General features: G+C 38.3%; 1 protein-coding gene across 1 annotated transcript; it reads right to left on the minus strand.

Moving 5' to 3' along the window:
* Positions 1-3,327: 3,327 nt before the first annotated feature.
* Positions 3,328-13,275, minus strand: LOC117494772 (fucolectin-7-like). The gene is made up of 5 exons (XM_034145732.1): positions 13,205-13,275; positions 8,490-8,775; positions 5,487-5,635; positions 4,457-4,736; positions 3,328-3,560 (listed from the first exon to the last, which is right to left on the minus strand). Exons 1-5 carry the CDS (start codon positions 13,266-13,268, stop codon positions 3,407-3,409), a joined length of 933 nt encoding a protein of 310 aa, XP_034001623.1. The 5' UTR covers positions 13,269-13,275; the 3' UTR covers positions 3,328-3,406.
* Between the last annotated feature and the right edge of the window lie 5,778 nt (positions 13,276-19,053).

The raw sequence follows: 19,053 nt of genomic DNA on the forward strand, positions 1-19,053 counted from the left end.
AAAGAGTCAAATTCTGAGAAAAGGGCACATTCTAAGAAAAAAGGCATATTTGATATGCATTGTGGGACATGTAGTTTATGGGCAACATGCTTCTGTAAATCATCAAGTAACCGTATAATAAACATATAATATTCTTTGCAAGCTCTTGTGGGGCCACAGAAAATGAAGTCACGGGCCGGATTTGGCCCCCGGGCCTTGAATTTGACACCCCTGGTTTACATGCATAAAAAGCTACATAACACACAAGGGGACGGGTAATAACCGGAAAAGCATGTCATGGGAACTTTAAGTAACAATGAGAACATGTTTTAAGAACTCATTTATAAATTAATAGTCATATTTGCTTTAATCACAGAGTGATAACGGCAGTGATCCAACAGTTTAATTTAACTAGGATTTAGTTTATCACATTGACATATATATATTATATATTATATATATATTGTCTCATAGCTACAAATGCAAGAGAAACATATGTTTATATGATGCCGTGTGCAGAGGTGGGAAAAGTACTCGGATCTTCTACTTAAAGGGGACCTATCATGCAAAATGCACTTTTGTACGTCTTTTATACATGAATATGTGTCCCCGGTGTTCCAGGGAACTCACCAAGTGTCAGAAAACACAACCCTTTCCTCCATACCCAAATCTCTAAAAACGGGGCTGCAACGGATCTGATACAGACTGATACAGATTTGAAATTTCTCTGACGTCAGGAACGAGGAGCTCCGCCTATATGGCCAACTCTCCACCTATCAGGGGAATGTGGGGTTGGGCCACGGCCGGCCATTGCCGCTCGTAAAGCGCTGGAGACGCTGTAGTACCTATGCCAGGCCTGTAAGTGGCGCTGTAGTCTGCCACAAAAGCAGCGAAGAAGACTTCCCGCGCATGGTTGCCATGGTTGCCCTTCTGTTTATTCTCCGCTGTGTCTTTTTTTCTCCCTCCCCGAGGCAAGCGTTTGCTCCCGCTGCTTTAATTCAATGCAATCCCTCCCCGTCGAGGCAAGCACTGTAATTCTCTCCGGTAGTCCACCAGCAGATGACAAACACCCACCTCTCCGCCTCTTCCAAGGAACGAGGGGACCGTGCGGCAGAGTTTCAGTTAGATTTTTTTCCGCCGGTCAACATGTCCGTTAAAGGCTGGTGCCCCACGGGAACGCATACGGCAAAACGCATAGGATTAACGCAAACGCAATCGCCAAAAAGCTTCCGTCCACACGCAATATACACCGGATAGTGTCTGTTCACACGAGACAGCTCCGTTTAGCTCCAACCGCTGGAAAAAGCTGCAGTACATATGCCGAGCCTGTACGTGGCGCTGTAACTTCCTCCACAAAAAGCAGCGAAGAAGCATGGTTGTCAAGGTTGCGCTTCTGTTTATTCACCGTGGTGGGGGCCGAGGGAACCGGGCAGAGTTTTTCGCCGGTCAACGTGTGTAAAAGTTTAAATCTTCCGGACAAAATTATAAAAGTGCCGGTCAAAGGTCTTCTTTGTTATTTATTGAGCTTTAAAACAAATGAATAACGACTATATATAATAATAAAATACACGGAGCCTGTCCTCTCTTTTTAGTCTCTTCTGACAGCGTCAGTGTCTGTCTCATGCAGCAGCTGATCCAGTAATGAGTGACCCGGCCGACAGTAAAAAATAAACATATTTATAACTAGTTTAGGTAGTTTGAGAGGTAGGCTAATTAAAATAGCTAAGGGTGATGATCTGACTTGAAGTGTGTGACTTGCTCCCGATGCATCACAGCGGGAGGAGCTGCGTGTCTCCGTCCTGTCAGATTAGATCTCACTCGCGTTTATGTCCAAATCGAGATAAAGATAAATAATCTGAATTCAGTGTGCAGTTTATTTTTGCGGATACAACCCGTTTTCGTTCCTGTGGGGCACCAGCCAAAGTTTAAATCTTCCGGACAAAATTAGAAAAGTGCCGGTCAAAGGTCTTCTTTGTTATTTATTGAGCTTTAAAACAAATGAATAATGACTCTATATAATCATATAAGAATAAAATACGGAGGACGGAGATCTCTTTTTCTCCCCCTCTTCTGACAGCCCAGCAGCTGATCTCATAGCACGCTCCCCCTCTCCTACAGGGCTGGAAAGAGCAAATAGAGCGAAATGAGGCATGGCTAAAATGCATGATCTGTTTGGTATTTTGAAAAAAGAAACGTATACATATACCTTATATAGGTATGGCCCTACAATATATTATTCAAATATAGCATGATAGGTCCACTTTAAGTAAAAGTAGAAGTACCAGAGTGTAGGAAAACTCTGTTACAGTAAAAGTCCTGCATTCAAAATATTTATCAAGTAGAAAAAGTATTAGCTTCAAAATATAATTAAAGTACCAAAAGTTGTCATTGTGCAGATTGGTCCATTTCAGAATAATATATATGATATGTTTTATAATTATTGATCATTAAAGTGTTATCAAAGCTGTTAAAGGTGCAGCTAGTTTGAATGACTTTGTGTACTGCAGGGTAGCTTGTGAATTTACTCCAGGTGGAACTAAAGTCTTATTTAAGTATTGATTATATTAAACTTAATTAATCCACATGTTGCTGTAGTTGTAGTTTTCAAAAGTTGTTGAAATGTTTCTTTAGAGGCCAGCAGTGTTTTAAGAGTCTTTGGAAAATTCTCTTCCTATATTTGGAAGCTTTGAAATACAATTTCGACTGCATATCATTCAGCTTTCAGCAAGCACACTTTCATTCTAAATTCAGTTATAAAATGACAGAAAGAGTTGTGTTTTTTATGGCAAAACAAGTAGACTGCCTCTAACTGTGCCCTGTCAGAAATTTTTTGTAAATATCCGAATTTTTTGTGAAATACAACTGTACGCCCTTAACAAGGTTATCTTTCTTTCTTATTGTATTTTTTGCCAAAGGAAGTCTTGTTATTAATGCTTTCTACAGAAACACATAAATGGCTCAGGCATACAGAGGAAACTGGTCTTTGTTTGGGCCTCCAGACATACATTAGTTGTTTGAACTTTAATATTGTCTGTGGCCCTTCAGTTATCAAGATACCACTCACTTGATGGGGATTTATCTTCTGATCTAACTTTGGGTAAGAAAGCTTTCAGATGTCTTTTATAATATTTGTCTATTTTGTCTGTATTTAAAAAAATAAAAAACTTGCCTTCAGAACCATTGCTTTCACTGTTCTTAAATGATTGATAGAAAACAAAATATCAGTTATTTTCTTATGACATAAGACAAGCACATTCACAGAAGGTGTACAAGTCCTGTGTAAAAGCAAAAGTCAAGGCAGACTTTTGTTGCAATCTCCAACAGTAAATCTTGACATTATGCAAACAATGAAATTTAAGATGCACATTTTATTTTGGATGCTTTGTGTACACATTACAGCATCTTTGCAAATCCATTACATTGAATGCTAATCCAGTGCAGAGCCAAACACCTCCACCTCACAGAGGATCAGGTACTCCCATCTTCCAGGGATACCTATGTAAACATAGCGGCCGTCCATCCCGTAGGAAACCTTGAACTCAGCAGTTTCACCTGCCGGGATGCTGTCGATTACAGCAAACCTGTAGAAGAAGCAGAAATCACTACGTTAACCTCAGGAAGGGTTTATTGAAGTAATAGGCTTTTCATTTTAAGTTCAACATGCACTCAAAGCGTCATTAGGTTTCTACGCTTTACTTGGTTAGAATGTTGGTTGCAGATCTTTTAATTAGGGCTTGATAATGAACAATATTTATATTTCAGTAATGTTTAAATAAATGTTTTCAAATCATGTCACAGAATCACAATTGACGACCCTCGATCAGGCCTTTAATTTGGCGACCTTGGTATTTGTCCATTTCTGTGATCAGATCAGAACACATTGCAGGAATCATTCATAAATGAAGGGTATTCCCGCTCCAAACCTATTTCTTGGCAATGTAAGGATTTTTAATCCAAAATGTCACCAGGTAAACTTGAGAGAGAAAAACTGAATAATTGTTCCTCAAACGTGTTCCAACTAAATACCAATTTAGTGACTTTTTAATATTAGTATTGTAATAGGACAGGCTTTAAAGGGGACCTATCATGCAAAATGCACTTTTGTACGTCTTTTATACATGAATATGTGTCCCCGGTGTTCCAGGGAACTCACCAAGTGTCAGAAAACACAACCCTCTCTATTTTCCTCCATACCCAAATCTCTAAAAAAGGGGCTGCAACGGATCTGATAAAAACTGATCCAGATTTGAACACTGTCCTGACGTCAGGACGGTGGCGCTACGGCTATTGGGCCAACTCCACCAATCAGGAGGAGACAGCCACGGTCATTGCCGTTCGAAAGCGCTGGAGACGCTGTAGTACAAAATGCATGATCTGTTTGGTATTTTGAAAAGAAAAAAGTATAAATATGCCTTATATAGGTATGGTCCTACACTATATTATTCAAATATAGCATGATAGGTCCACTTTAAGTTACCATGGATTGTCAGCACCATTGTTTCCAAGAGAATCTCCAATGCGGATCTCGGCTCCATTGAGTCGTTCGCAGTCTTCATATGGGTTTGTTATCTTAACAGAAAACACTTTGTGTGTTTTGGGCAGAGCCAGCCTCCACCAGGGGTTAAATTCCCAGGCTGTGCAACTGCAGGAACCGCCAGCCCAGTTGGAGGCCCGATTCCCATCAATGGCATAATATGCATTGTAAAACCTATACATTGATGACTGTGCGGCTTTTCCTTGAATGGCCAGGTTACATTCTGCAACAAAAAAACAAAACAAAGATTTAGGTTAAATCAATAACATGTATGACTCCTGATGCAGATTGTTTTTTATTATACTGTTTCACCATGACTCTCAAAAGATTTGATTTAATTTGCTGTCAGGATGAAGGACATAAAAGGGATAACCCCACCATATATAAACAAATAACTACCATATATTATTTGTTATTGGAACATAGGAATTCAAGTAATATTATAGTCTATAATATATTGAGTCTATAGTTAACGTTATATATGACTACAACTGCACTAAGTTTAACTAAATGTGTCATTCAGTTTTGGCAAATTAAACTTTAAATACAATAAAACCTGTTTTAGTAATCATAAGTGACATGAAAGGCTGGTACATCCTTTCTCTTTTTCCTATTAATGGGACCATATTTTACAATTTGAACATCATGCCGGATTGAATAATTCAATTCAATTCAAGTTCATTTATATAGCCCAAAATCACAAATCCTATTTGTCTCAGAGGGCTTCACAAGTCAACAGACTTGAAACAAATAATTGAGATCATAAACTAATGGGTACACTCTTTCCAGCGGTAATACATCAAGTGAGTTGCAAGACAATTCTTCATAGACTTCTACACAATCAGACTTTTAGAAAGAATGCAGGTTGAAGGCACTTCTGCATTGAGTTAACTTTTTAGCCATTTGGCTTTTATGACAGTTCCTTGATGAGATGGAAATCACACATTATTTATGTAAGATCCCAAACCCTCACCAGTTGGGGCATGGTACCCGTAGACTTCCACCTCACAGAGGCTCAGGTACTTTCCATCACCCGGTGAACGCACAGTCACATAGCGTCCCTCCACACTTTGAATGAAAGTCAGAGTGGCCAATGCCTCTACTGTAGAAATTACACCAACCCTAAAAGAAAGAGAACAAAAGTGGGAAAGAAAGAAGAACATGAATGACATGTTATACCCCTAAGGCAGGGGTCGGCAACCCGCGGCTCTCGAGCCGCATGCAGCTCTTTAAGCCCTCTGCTCTGGCTCCCTTGAGTTTAGACATAAATAAGAAGGAAATTAAATAAAAGTATTTGTAGGACTATTTAAATGTTGTTGCATGGTTGAAAATGTTTCGTATCTTGTATTTTGAGGTGATACTGTGACACATAAATAAAAATCTAAATGGTTTTAATTAGGTCAACTAAAATATGCGTCATATCCTGCTACGGTCCCGCACCAGCGCCTTTTCTTGCAGGTGAATAACCTGCCCCCCGGCTCGATGAGCAAACTATGGATAAATCAAAGAAAATGAAAGTATTGGAGGAACACAGAGGGTTTAATTCTGCGTGGACAGAGTTATATGCTTTCACAGCAAACGATGCTGGTTTACCGGTATGTTTGATATGTAGAGAGAAGTTGTTAAAGGTTCAGCAGCCTTTACGTATCGAGGAAAAAAACGGAAGAGGAAGACAGCTGACGATCTTCAGTCATAATTCAATCAGTAAACTCTTTTTAGGGTGCAGCTATATGTTTTATTTATTTCAAAGTGGGTCAATTTTAATTGTATTTATTTTCCTTCAAATGTGCAGAGGACTCCCCAAGTGCTGTGTTTAATTTATTTTAAAGTAGGCCTGTGTATTCTTTTTTATTCTCCTTATAAGAGTTCTTTGTTTATTATTAGAGGTTAACAGTTTTATAATGTAATAAATAATAAATGCAAAAAAACTGTAGTTTTTGTCTATGATGTAACAATATATACAACTTTATAAGTTATCAAATATGTTTTGCGGCTCCAGACAAACATTCTTTTGGAAAAGGGGGCAAAATGGCTCTTTTGGTCAAAAAGGTTGCAGACCCCTGCTCTAAGGCTTCACCAGTTAGATAAAAGGTAACTGGTAATTTCATCATAGACTTCTATACAATCTGACTCCTTTTTGCAATCAGTGCAAGTTTAACGCACTTCAGCATTGCCTATATTTTTGATATGCAATACAAATAAGTAAAATTACATGGTTGAAACATTTAGGAACAGTTTCCATGAGAATCTACTGGCAGAGGTGGGTAGTACATTTACAATTTTGAGGTACTTGTACTTAACTTAACTTAACTTGAGTATTTCCATTTAATTCAAATTTCTACTCCTATTCCTCTACATTTAAATACGGAAACAATGTAATTTTATTCCAGTACATTCATTAACCTGTTAAGCACCTAGCCTGTTTTTCATGTTTCAGGCTCGAAAATGACATGCCCAAAACAAATGACTACAACTTAACTTCTAAAAGGGTTATATGAATAATTTCTTTTATCAAAGCAAGGTTACATCTGTGAGTTGGATGTAGAAGTGTCAGAATCAATATAAATGTTTTTTATTTTAAAGAACATTCAGATTTTACATAGTAAAAAACTGTAAATTATAGTGTCCGTCCAAAAATTATTTTTTACAGATAGTGAAAACTACCCTTGGATGATGGGTTAGTAGACTAAAAGCTTTAGGAATCCAAAGTACAACATATAATAAGTACCCTGTATCAAGATTGATGTAAAACAAGTGACATTTGACCTTTTTAGAGAGGTTTAGCCAAAACCACCCCACCTCTGAGGTGATTTGGGTGAAAATGTTTTTTTTTCCATATCTCTGGCCCCCCTTGGTCGATTTGGATGGTTGACACCTCTTTCTGACCGTTAGAGCCAATAGAATCGAAGGGGGAGGCCCCCACACACACACGTTGTGAAGAGAAAAGGTGGGGGCTGCGCGCATGTAAATGTGCAGCAGAGTGAAGCGATCTCTAGCTCTGGCATTTGGAAACGAAAAAGCAGTTTTATTGCTTATGGATTATCAGAAATAATTTCAAAGAGGGCACAGACACATTGGATGAACCTATGGATTAACTGCAGCATCGTTTTTTTATCGTTTTAATGCCATTGAAGACCAGTTTTGACCAAGGTAAGCCATGTTAGCGTTTCTAGCTACCTAGCTCCACATGTTATGATGTACGCTTTCGTTTATAGCGTCGCAAATGTTTATCACTGAGTGTTGAGGTTTTTTACACAGATTCTGTGTCTCCAGGAGACCAAAAACGAGTGGTTGGCTGTGCATCTAGGATAAGTAATAAGGGAGTTATTGTGAGTTTAAGTGCCGTTTTAGGTTACATTTTTTCGCTCGTGGGTAATTCAGAGGCTGAGTGTTAGCATTGTGGGTTTTTTTTGGAGAAAAAAAATTAAAAAGATCAGTTAGCTGAGTTTCTTCCCGTTACATGGATATAAAACATTCATAGTTTATTAAATATTAAGATTCCTTAGACGTTGTTTCCTGCAAATGACGCGTTTATCCCGCGGTACCGGGGGGGCCGTGCGTAACAGGTTAAACAGCTTTAGCTACTTTTAACTAAATGTATCTCTAACAATTCAACTAGGGGACGAACTCTTTAAGTCACAAAACAGTCAAATCATATAAATGAAATTAAACTTGTAAAATGCTTCTTAATGCATGAATATATCTAGAAATGTCACATACATATGTACATTTAATCATTAAGTACATTTTGCTGATAATACTTTTGTACTTTTACTTAAACCTTTTGAATGCAGGACTTTTCCTTGTATTGAAATATTTTGAAACTAGGGTATCTGTAGTTTTACTCGAGTAAAGCATCTTAATACACCTCTGTCTACTGGTGGTGCGCAATTAACAGGGGAGAGGAGAAAATAAACAAAATGCTCAGACAGTTACACAAAACAAATGAATAAAATGTTTGCAGGAAATGTCTTACACTGGGTTTATTGCACCATTGTCGACTAAAGAGTTGCCGATGTGGACCTGTGCCCCCAAAAGGTTTTCAAAACAGCAGTCTCCTCTGTTGGCGATGATGACGGAGGTGACGATGTAGGGCTCCAGCAGGTCCACTCTCCACCAGGGGTTGCTTTCTGCATCAGTGTGTGTGCACGATCCAGAAAAGAACTTATTGTCACGGTTTCCATCAATAGCGCTGCTGGCAGCTCCAAATGCGAAAAAGAAACGGTTTGATTGGGTCGCTTTTCCACGCAATGCCACGTTTGCTAGAAAAGAGACAGTTGAATATATTATTATAATACACACATTGGAAAATGGTTTAAGCTACATTAGTGTTCCAACAGATAACTGGTCCTGAATATTCAACGCACAACAACTAAAGAAAACAGAAAATAGAAAAAACACAAATTACAAACAGAGAAATGCTGCACATTTCTCAGAAAGTAAATGATGACTTGATATTAGATCTGTGAACGGTGATCATTAAAAACTATTCCATTGTGAGTTGGGTTACGTTTTCTGAATTTGCAGCATGTTGCCTTAGCATGCACGTGTTGCCAACTTTATAAAGATGTTTATAAGTGTTTTAATGTCTATGCAGTGTTTTATTTCCAAACGCTGAACACGTGCTGATGAATTGGAGATTGAATGTGTTTTCTGTATTTGTTTGTGTCGCTTTGCTGGGATTTCTTACATGGCGATGTGTTCACAGTTACATTTAAACAGTATTACCACAATAACAATAACTAGTTATTGGAGCAGCAAAACATACAGTATCTAATGTGAGCAGTGAGATTACAATATTTTATGCATTACATAACTCTTTTTTTTTGGAGCTAAAGCTATAATCTAGACCAGTGGTTCCCAACCAGGGGTTGTCAAAGTTTACGAAAGATAAGCAAGGTCGAGTCTCTCTTTAAAAGCTCTAGTCTTGACAAAAGATGTTGAAACTGCTATAATAAGTGTAAAGGTCAAGATGATTAAATGCATTTGTATTAAAGTTAAGTCCTGAGCCTGTTTTTCAGGTTTCAGGCTCGAAAATGACATGCCCAGAACAAATGACTATAACTTCACTTCTAAAAGGGTTAAATTAATAATCTTTTTTCTCAAACCAAGGTTACATCTGTGAGTTGGATGTAGGAGTGTCAGAATCAATATAGATGCTTCTGTATCAGAGTAAATTCAGATGAAACATTGTAAAAAAAGGTAAATTCTTACCTCCGCCTACAAAAAACCCATTACTTATAGTGAAAACTACCCTTGGATGATGGGTTTAGGAATCCAAACTACAACATATAATAAGTACCCTGTATCAAGACTGATGCAAAACAAGTGACATTTGACCTCTTTAGAGAGATTTATAAAAATAAAAATAATATGAAATCTCCGTTTTTTACATAAAAATGCAATGATGGATTATCAGTAATCCTTTCAAAGTGACACAGACACATTGGATTAACCTATGGATTAACCTTCAGTGGCGTTTTTATCATTTTAATGCCATTGAACACGACTATTGATCAGAATAACAGCTAATTTGAGACAATTTCCCGTGAATGTTCCGTAATTCACGTGTTGTGGCGTCTGTGTTTGCTTCCCCTGTCACGAGTTCTGATTGCTCAGTGATGATACTTATACCTATAGAATCTGTGGAATCTCAGCTTTAATTTGATATCTTGGTTTTGCAGTTACGATAAGTAATAAGGGTATTTTTACCTTGAGTTCTGTGGTAAGTGTGTTAGTATTTTTTCGCTCAGGGCTCATTTAGACGCTTCTTGTGAGACTTGTGTTTTGTTTCGGTAAAAATGGTTCATATTGTCAGTTAGCTGGGTTTCTTCCCGTTAAATGGGTATGACACATTAATAGGTTTTTAAATATTAAGAAGCCCTGAGACACAGTTTCGTGAAAAAACACCCCACTGCCCCCTGTACAGGGGGCTTTAGGGCTTAACAGGGTGACTTATCAACTAAGGAGCAGTTTGGTTAATTACGATTAGAAAAGGATTTCAAAAGAAAAAATGTAGGTGCATCATCACAGATGAGTGAGGGGGCTCTTCTAGAATGGAGACCAGCTCAAGGGGTAAACGAGACCAAAAAGGTTGGGAACCACTGATCTAGACAATTAAACTTAAAGGGCCCATGTCATGCTTTTCCGGTTATTACCCGTCCCCTTGTGTGTTATGAAGGTTTTTATGCATGTAAACGGTATGCAGAGTCAAAACCCTCAAAGTACACCCTGTAGCGAGTAAAACTCTAACACAGAAAATACCTCCCCAAAACGCCTCGTTGGAGATACGTCACTGCCCATTTGAGTCTTCCATTTAGTTCCAGGTACGGCATGATGTCATGCGGTACCCGGAACGAAATGGACCAATCCCGAAGAGCTATGGCCACACCCAGCGGCGCTGGCCGCACCCTCTGCCAGCACCCTCTGCCAGCCTAACATTTACTGTTGGAAGCTCTGGTTCAGTTCACAATCGATCCAGTCATGCCAATGCCAAGGACCTGTTTCCTGAAATGTGAGGAGAAATCTGAGCTGTTTGTCCTACCGACGGAAGAACCACGACGAAGTCAATGGTTGAAATGTCTTTTTAACACTGTTCCTTCAGAGGTTCGAAGAACGTTACTGTGTGCGCGGCATTTCACAGATGAAAGCTTCCAAAACATTGCCCAGTTTGAGGCCGGATATGCACAGCATTTGAAACTGAAGGACGATACTATTCCTAGTTTGTTTGGACCGTTTGGAGCAGGGGAAGATTCGGGTACACAACCTGTAAGTTTGCATTGTTATTTGTGTATTTATCAAACAAGGTATCTACCACGACTGTTTAAATGTGTAAACATGTTTCGGACTGCTAAGCCATTGACACAGTGCTAACTGTGCTAACTAAGTTGCTAGCGTTTCCATATCAACTCTAATATCAGCAGATGGCCTTACATACATGTATCTCATAGCAGGAGAATGTCTGCATTCACACACGAAATATTCATAGACAGTATACTCCAGGTGATTTACCGTACAGTCAGTCGCGAAACGTAATTACATTATAGCTGGCGTTCCGAGCGTGTATGCTACCGAGCTAAACAACAAGGCTACTAAGAGCTAGACATGAGTTTGCTCGGAAAAACATTGTTTTTATGCCAGCTACAATGAATGTAGCAGACTACCCATATAAGATTGCAATTGTAAACATGTGCTTGATAGCCTAATATGAACCACTATCTGTTGTTCATAGTATAGTATAGCATATTGAACAACTGAACAACTAGCAAACGTAGATTAGCATTGTAATCCAGCTGGCAAGCTGACGAACATCAAACAACTAAGTTTATTTCACACTTCCAGCAGAAACAACGGGGAAATCCCCTCTCTTTGCCCGCTCACAGACCCCCAAAGGACGGCCTAGAGACCTCCAAGAGGTGTCCCTGAAATGGGGACTCTGTTTATTTCACACTTCCAGCAGAGACAACGGGGAAATCCCCTCTCTTTGCCCGCTCACAGACCCCCAAAGGACGGTACATTACAGTTGGCTTTCCTCCGACGCTGATAGCATGTATAGCTATCGAGGCTAGCTATACATGCTAGCGGGAAACATTGTATGACCGAACGTAGCAGACTACCCGTATAAGATTGCAATTATAAACACGTTATTGCTAGCCTAATGTGAACCACTAGCTTTTGTTCATAGTAGTTTTATTACACTCCATTATAGTTGCCGTTCCTCCGAGCTAACGTTCATATCGTGTTTGCTAAGGTAAACAAGAAAGCTAGGTTAGCATATTAGCTGGCAAGCTTACTGTGTTGATTATATAGATGGATTAGATAGATCCACACTCCTACTACAACTACTACCAACGAATCTAAAACAACTAAGTTTCTCTAATATTTTGTGATTTGCATTTGATTTCGTCCAGCCAGATCCTGGCGGAAAATACATCACGGGGACGGGAATACCACACTGAGGCCTCGTCCTAAAAAGCCCCGGCTGTGCCCAGGCAAGATGCCGACAACGGGGAGGAATGGATGATATACCGTGTATATATGTATATTTATGTTCATTTTGTACATTTCTAAAAATAAAGTTTGATGGAAATACTTAGTAGGCCTATCCTTTCTTCCCTGAATTATTTGCTCCTATAACATATCATTCATATATAGCAAACCATGATTTGATTTCTCATCAAACAGTAGTAGTTTATTACAGGTAAAAATAACTTACTCTTCTATAACAACAGTTGTAGGTACAGTTCGGTTAGTTAGCGTATAAAATATACGGCTGTACCGATGCCATTATAAGACTGATGTTCCGAGAGCGAGCCGAAAAAAGCACTGTTAGACATGGGCGGAGCCTCTCTGGTGGTTGACTAATCAGAACAGAGTGGCCGAGCTGACCAATCGGAGCACACTAGGGGGGGGCAAGAGCTCCAACGAGTCGTTTAGTGGAGAGAGTGAATACTGCTGAATACACATACTTTACAGAGATGCTGTATGCGAAACCAATGTGAGTTTGGAAATTTGCACAGTATAAATCTATTTTAGTATACCTCAACAATGTAATTATGATCAGTGGAAATGGCCATGACATGGGCCCTTTAATTTGTATAAACCTGCGTTTCTTGCTAATGGACAGCCTTACGTTCACTTCCTTGTTATGTTTTATAGGGAAAACGTCATATATAAACAATTCATACTCACGATAAGTGGAGACTGAGCACGTCTCCATGAGGAGCATGAGAAGGAAAACACTGAGTTTCATCATTCTGGATGAGACCTAGGATAGTCATTCATAGAATATATATTTAACATAAAACACATTTTCTTTGTTATTTCTGAAAGGCATCATTTAAGAATCTAAGTGTATTGAAATAGTTCGATTTAAACATTAAGACCATGAGCCCGCCCCTTATGTCTTTGACAGGTTAAAGTTGAACATATTTAATACAACTGTTAATACAATTAAAGCTGCAATTTGAATGTATACTTTATGATGAAGACCTTTCACGAAGAAGAACGAATAATATTGTTTTAAATAATTAACAATGGGGAAGAGCTTTGTTAAATCCTTGACTTTGATTGGATATTCCTTCTCTGAGAATTCATGATTTTTCGTAACCTGTCTGTAAGATACAAAACATCCCTGACACACCGGGGACACATATAAAAGACATCAAAAAGTGCATTTTGCATGATAGGTCCCCTTTAAAAGGAGGATAGTGCAACACACAATCAGGTGACAGGTCAAAATGCATCAGAGTGCATTGAGAAAGTGCAGCAGAGAGCAGGAGTTTGCTTCATAAAAGGCACATTTTTACAAATATGTTTTGAGGTTTTTTTTCAAAGACTTCCGCTGAGCAGGCATCCCTGATGTCTCTAGGTATTTTGTTCCATAGCTTTGGGGCATAATTAACGAAAGCTGCATCACCAAATGTCTTTTTGCGGCTGTTTCTGGGAACCTCTAACAAACCAGCAACAGAGGAACGCAGTGTTCTTGACGGCTTGTGGCTGACAAGGTAGTTAGCAATATAGCTACTGTAGGTCCTTGCCCATTAGGGCCTTATATGTCAGGAGGAGGACCTTAAAACTAATGTGTTCTCTCTTCTTAGTTCTGGTTATCCGCAGAGCTGCAGAGTTTTGGTTGAGCTGAAGTCTGACAGTCGTTTTTTCGGGAGGTCACTAAAAAGTGCATTACAGTAGTCTATCCAGTTTGAAAATAATACTTCTTAATACAAAATATTTGAAACATACAAGATTTTTAAATAAAATAGTAGGAATGAGAATTGAAATGCTTACCCTGATTCACGGTGAGAATAGAGGTTTTGTCCCAACAAAATAACTCTGAGCCGAAGTTACTTCATCTCAGAACTTCAAGAAGTGTCTGTAGATAAAAACCCTTAAAGCTGAGCTATTTGTCTGATATCTTCCCCCAAAGTCAATCAATAATCATGATCAGCATCCAATCACTGAATACCATGTAGTATACTCCCATGCACATGAACCCAGTTCTAGTCAGCAGATCAAGGTTCCAGTCGTTATCTAACGACACACTGATGAACAACTGTTTCATTTAACTAGGATTTAGTTTATCACATTGACATATATATATTATATATTGTCTCATAGCTACAAATGCAAGATAAATATATATATGTTTATATGATGCTGTGTGGGAAAAGTACTCAGATCTTCTACTTAAGTAAAAGTAGAAGTACCAGAGTGTTGGAAAACTCTGTTACAGTTAAAGTCCTGCATGCAAAATATTTATATATTTATTTACACTGAGACACACACACAGTGGCGGTGACCCTGGAATGAGATCACAGCGACACAAACACTGACACAGCACACGGGTGCAAACAAAGGCAATTTAATGTTGCGCCCTCAATCAGATCCATTCACGCGATAAGGATCGGTGTACAAACACAGAGGAGCCGCTCGATCCCTCACAATGGCACCGTGACCTTTCAGAGAAACATTCCTCACACACAGAAACAGCAGAGATGATGTGCGGCTGCTCGGGCAACCCAGTCTCACGGCATTTCGTGTTATAGTCACGACATTTAATCTATTGATTCGTGTTCACCAACACGATTTTCCCCTTTTTTTCGTGTCACAGAACGATTTTAAAAGCAATGTATTTCTATTGGTAGTGTGTTTCGTGCCTGCAACACGTCTTATTGTCCGGTCGGGTCTTGGAAGACCGGAAGCTGTGTGGTTCATAAAAACCATGTCAATCATGTTCTTTATATATACAGTCTATGGTTCTTACTCAATATCAAGCCACGATTATTGTTTTTAAATCGTATAATGTCGGACTTTTTTTGCCGTCAGTGAGGAAAAGAAATGGGGCTCAGAGCCTCAAAATACTGAAATCTGTATTTTTTTTAAATCTTTTTTTCCTTCTAATTTGTTATTCTTTTCTAAATAACACACTGTTATTTACTCAACAATAACACACAATTATCCTTGTTTTTATTTATTTGTTTAATTCCATAATCTCTGGCTTTTTTGGCGTCCGTCAGGAACTGAATTTCAAAATAAAAAAAACGGAAATAGATACACAACCACTGAACTGATTACCCAAGTTCCTCAGCTATTGTTCAAGCTCTGTGATTGGATTGTTTAGCCGCAATGCACGTTGGGATATGGTGTTTATGCGATATTAAAACTTTTTTTTAAAAAGAAGAAAATAATACTTTATTCCGAGTGTTCTTGCTTTTCTGTTTGAAAGTCATCACATAACGGCATTGTAATACACAGTTCGGCTGCATTATATATTACACATCTGCCGTAGTTCTCTATTTATAGAGCCCTTATTAGCCTCTTAAGCCCTGAGCCTGTTTTTCAGGTCTCAGGCTCGAAAATGCCATTCCCAGAACAAATGACCATATCTTCCCTTCTAAAAGGGTTAAATTAATAATCTTTATTCTCAAAGTAATGATAAACCTGTGAGTTGGATGTAGAAAAGTCAGAATCAATATAGATGTTTTTTATTTTAAAGAAAATTCAGATTTTACATAGTAAAAAACTGTAAATTATAGTGTCCGTCCAAAAATTATTTTTTACTTATAGTGAAAACTACCCTTGGATGATGGGTTAGTAGACTAAAAGCTTTAGGAATCCAAAGTACAACATATAATAAGTACCCTGTATCAAGATTGATGCAAAACAAGTGAAATTTGACCTTTTTAGAGAGATTTAGCCAAAAAAACCCACTTCTGGGGTCATTTGGGTGGATTTGACCTATCTCTGGCCCCCCTTACTCGATTTTGATGAATGAAATCTCTTTATAACCGCTAGAGCCAATGGAATCGAGGGAAAGTTCTATACACACCAAAACGTTAACAAATAAGGAGTGAGAGTGACGCGTTACCAAAACCGGAAGCTGCATACACTCTGGTGGCTACCATTAGCAGCTAACTTTTCCGCTCCGATTTTTGTCTGTGTTTGCTTCCCCTGTCGCAAGTTCGGATCGCTCAGTGATGATACTATACCTAAATAATCAGTGGAGTCTCAGCTTTAATCGGCTATATTGTATGTGCAGCTACGATAAGTAATAAGGGTATCTTTCTCTTGAATTGTGTGCCGCAGTGCGTTAGAATTTTTTCGCTCAGGGGTCATTTAGACGCTTCTCATGAGACTTGTGTTTTGTTTTGGTAAAAATGGTTCATATCTTCAGTTAGCTGAGATTATTCCCGTTAATCTGGTGCTACACATTAATAGTTTCATAAATGTTAAGAAGCCCTGAGACATTATCTCGAAAAAAAAACGGTGGGAGGGGTCCAATGGGGGTACCGCCGTGCTTAAGAGGTTAGAAGACCTTTGGACAAACAGGAAGAAATGCTGCCGAAACTGAATACGTGACGTGGATCAAAAAATATTGCAATGAAAACAAAAACTGCACTATACATTTTTATATGTAATAGTTTTATTGAAACACTCATTTATCTTTCATGAGTGACACAAGTTTACATAAAATTGAACAGATATTCATAAACAGTTATCTCACTTCGTTTTGTATAGTTACCCACTTTATATATGAACATATGTTTGATGGTAAATATTAAAAAAGTACAAATACTCCATTGTCCATTGAATGATGGAAAATAATATACAGTTTATAAATATATACAAATACACACATATATGCATGCATATATATATGCATATATGCACGCATATATATATATATATATATATGCATATATATAAATATGCATATATATATTCACATATATATATATATATATATATGCATATACAGTATGCACGCATATATATGCATATATGCACACATTCATATATATATGCATATATATATAAATATGCATATATATACACATATAAATATGCATTTATACATATCTATATATATATGCATATATGCACGCATATATATATGCATATATGCACGCATATATATATATATGCATATATATATATATGCACATATGTTTTCATTCTTAAATATAATAATAATAATAACTCAGTACTGAGATATTCTTGGAAATTAAATGAGAATCCATAAAACAGCTTGCGTTTGGATACGGCCGACCGGCTATTTGGAGTGGAATGCAGCCCATCCACGGCAGACAGCCCAAACAATAATCGAATGCACCACTTCCGGCTGACAGTGGCTGACCTCCGTCTTCGCTAAACATAACTCTCTAAAACGTGTTAACGTTCTCATTGGACACATTACGTGCCAGTGATAATCACCAATCAATCTCACAGATTTCGGGGAGCCCCCCCCCCTCTCCAGCAATAGATTGATCTGATTGGCAGATTCAAATGTCTGTTGATGATGGCGCTGTCAAAGAGAAAGCATTCATCAGGTGCTTCGAAACGGAAAATTAAAAAGAAACGAGAGGAAAATACAGCACGAGAGTCAGGTATGTGTGTGAACATTTAAAACTATTTTAAATTGAAATAATTCTGCATGTACACTACAAGTAGTCTAGTTGCTTAATCCGTATGTCCCGTCTCTCGGCACTACAACAGCTACATTAGCTAACGTTAGTTAAATTAGCTATGTTAGTTCCCTCGTGTATAAGTGTATAACCGGTGTGAACATTCAATTTAAAAGATTTTCGATGTTACAGTCAACTGAAGTCGACCCAAAACAGCCAAAAATAGCGGACCTTTAGATCGCTAACATTTTAGCATAAGTCAATGGAGTTTAACATAGCGGAAACTAGCCTCGCGGCTAACGGACATTTTCTGACTGGTGAAGATGATGAGCTAGTTAAGTAATGTAACCACAGTTAGTCTATGTGTTCTGATGTTAGTAACTATGTAGGCTAACATTAGTTATGCTATGTGTTGTGGACTAATGCATTCAAGTTAGTTCACATTTTAGTTGTTATTGCCCCTGCTGACAATTGTGTGGATAATATGTACAGTAGCCTACAGTCAATGGAATTTCACATTTTGCTCTCCAATGTATATTATTTTAATGTTGACCCATAATACTATATCTATATATTTTACAGGAGCATTGTTGAAATTCATAGGTCGAACTAAGCCTGCAGAACCATAAGTCAACAGGACAGAGGAGCCAGATAGCAGTGGTGACTGAGGCAGAAGAAATAAGGAGAGAGGGCCCATGCAGAGAGGCAGACATCAGTAGTGAGGAATCAGACCCAAAAGACACGAGGACAGAGGAGCCAGATCGCAGTGGTGAGGAACGCACTGTCATTTAATTTCACTGTAATTTTACTTTTCACATATCACTTTATTCACTATTCAGCTTAGTTATTTATTCAGTTATTTTATTACTGGTACTGCTAATTGCACTATGCGTATTGTTGTATATTGTATATACGTATGTATTTACTACTACTACTTACAAAATCGAGGGTTGTAGCTTTGTGTCAGTACATATTTCAGGGTTTTTCTATGCCTTTGTTCATCTAAATTCTAATACTCATAGGCGACTACAACTCCTGCCGATGCCGAGGCCCAGTTCTCCCTTCCCACCATCCCAGGCTCATTGTGCTAGGTAAAACTCTCATTCAATAAAAGTAGTCTTTTAAAGGTGGGGTAGG

Source organism: Trematomus bernacchii, unplaced genomic scaffold (genome assembly GCF_902827165.1).
Source record: "Trematomus bernacchii unplaced genomic scaffold, fTreBer1.1, whole genome shotgun sequence".
Taxonomy (NCBI): domain Eukaryota; kingdom Metazoa; phylum Chordata; class Actinopteri; order Perciformes; family Nototheniidae; genus Trematomus; species Trematomus bernacchii.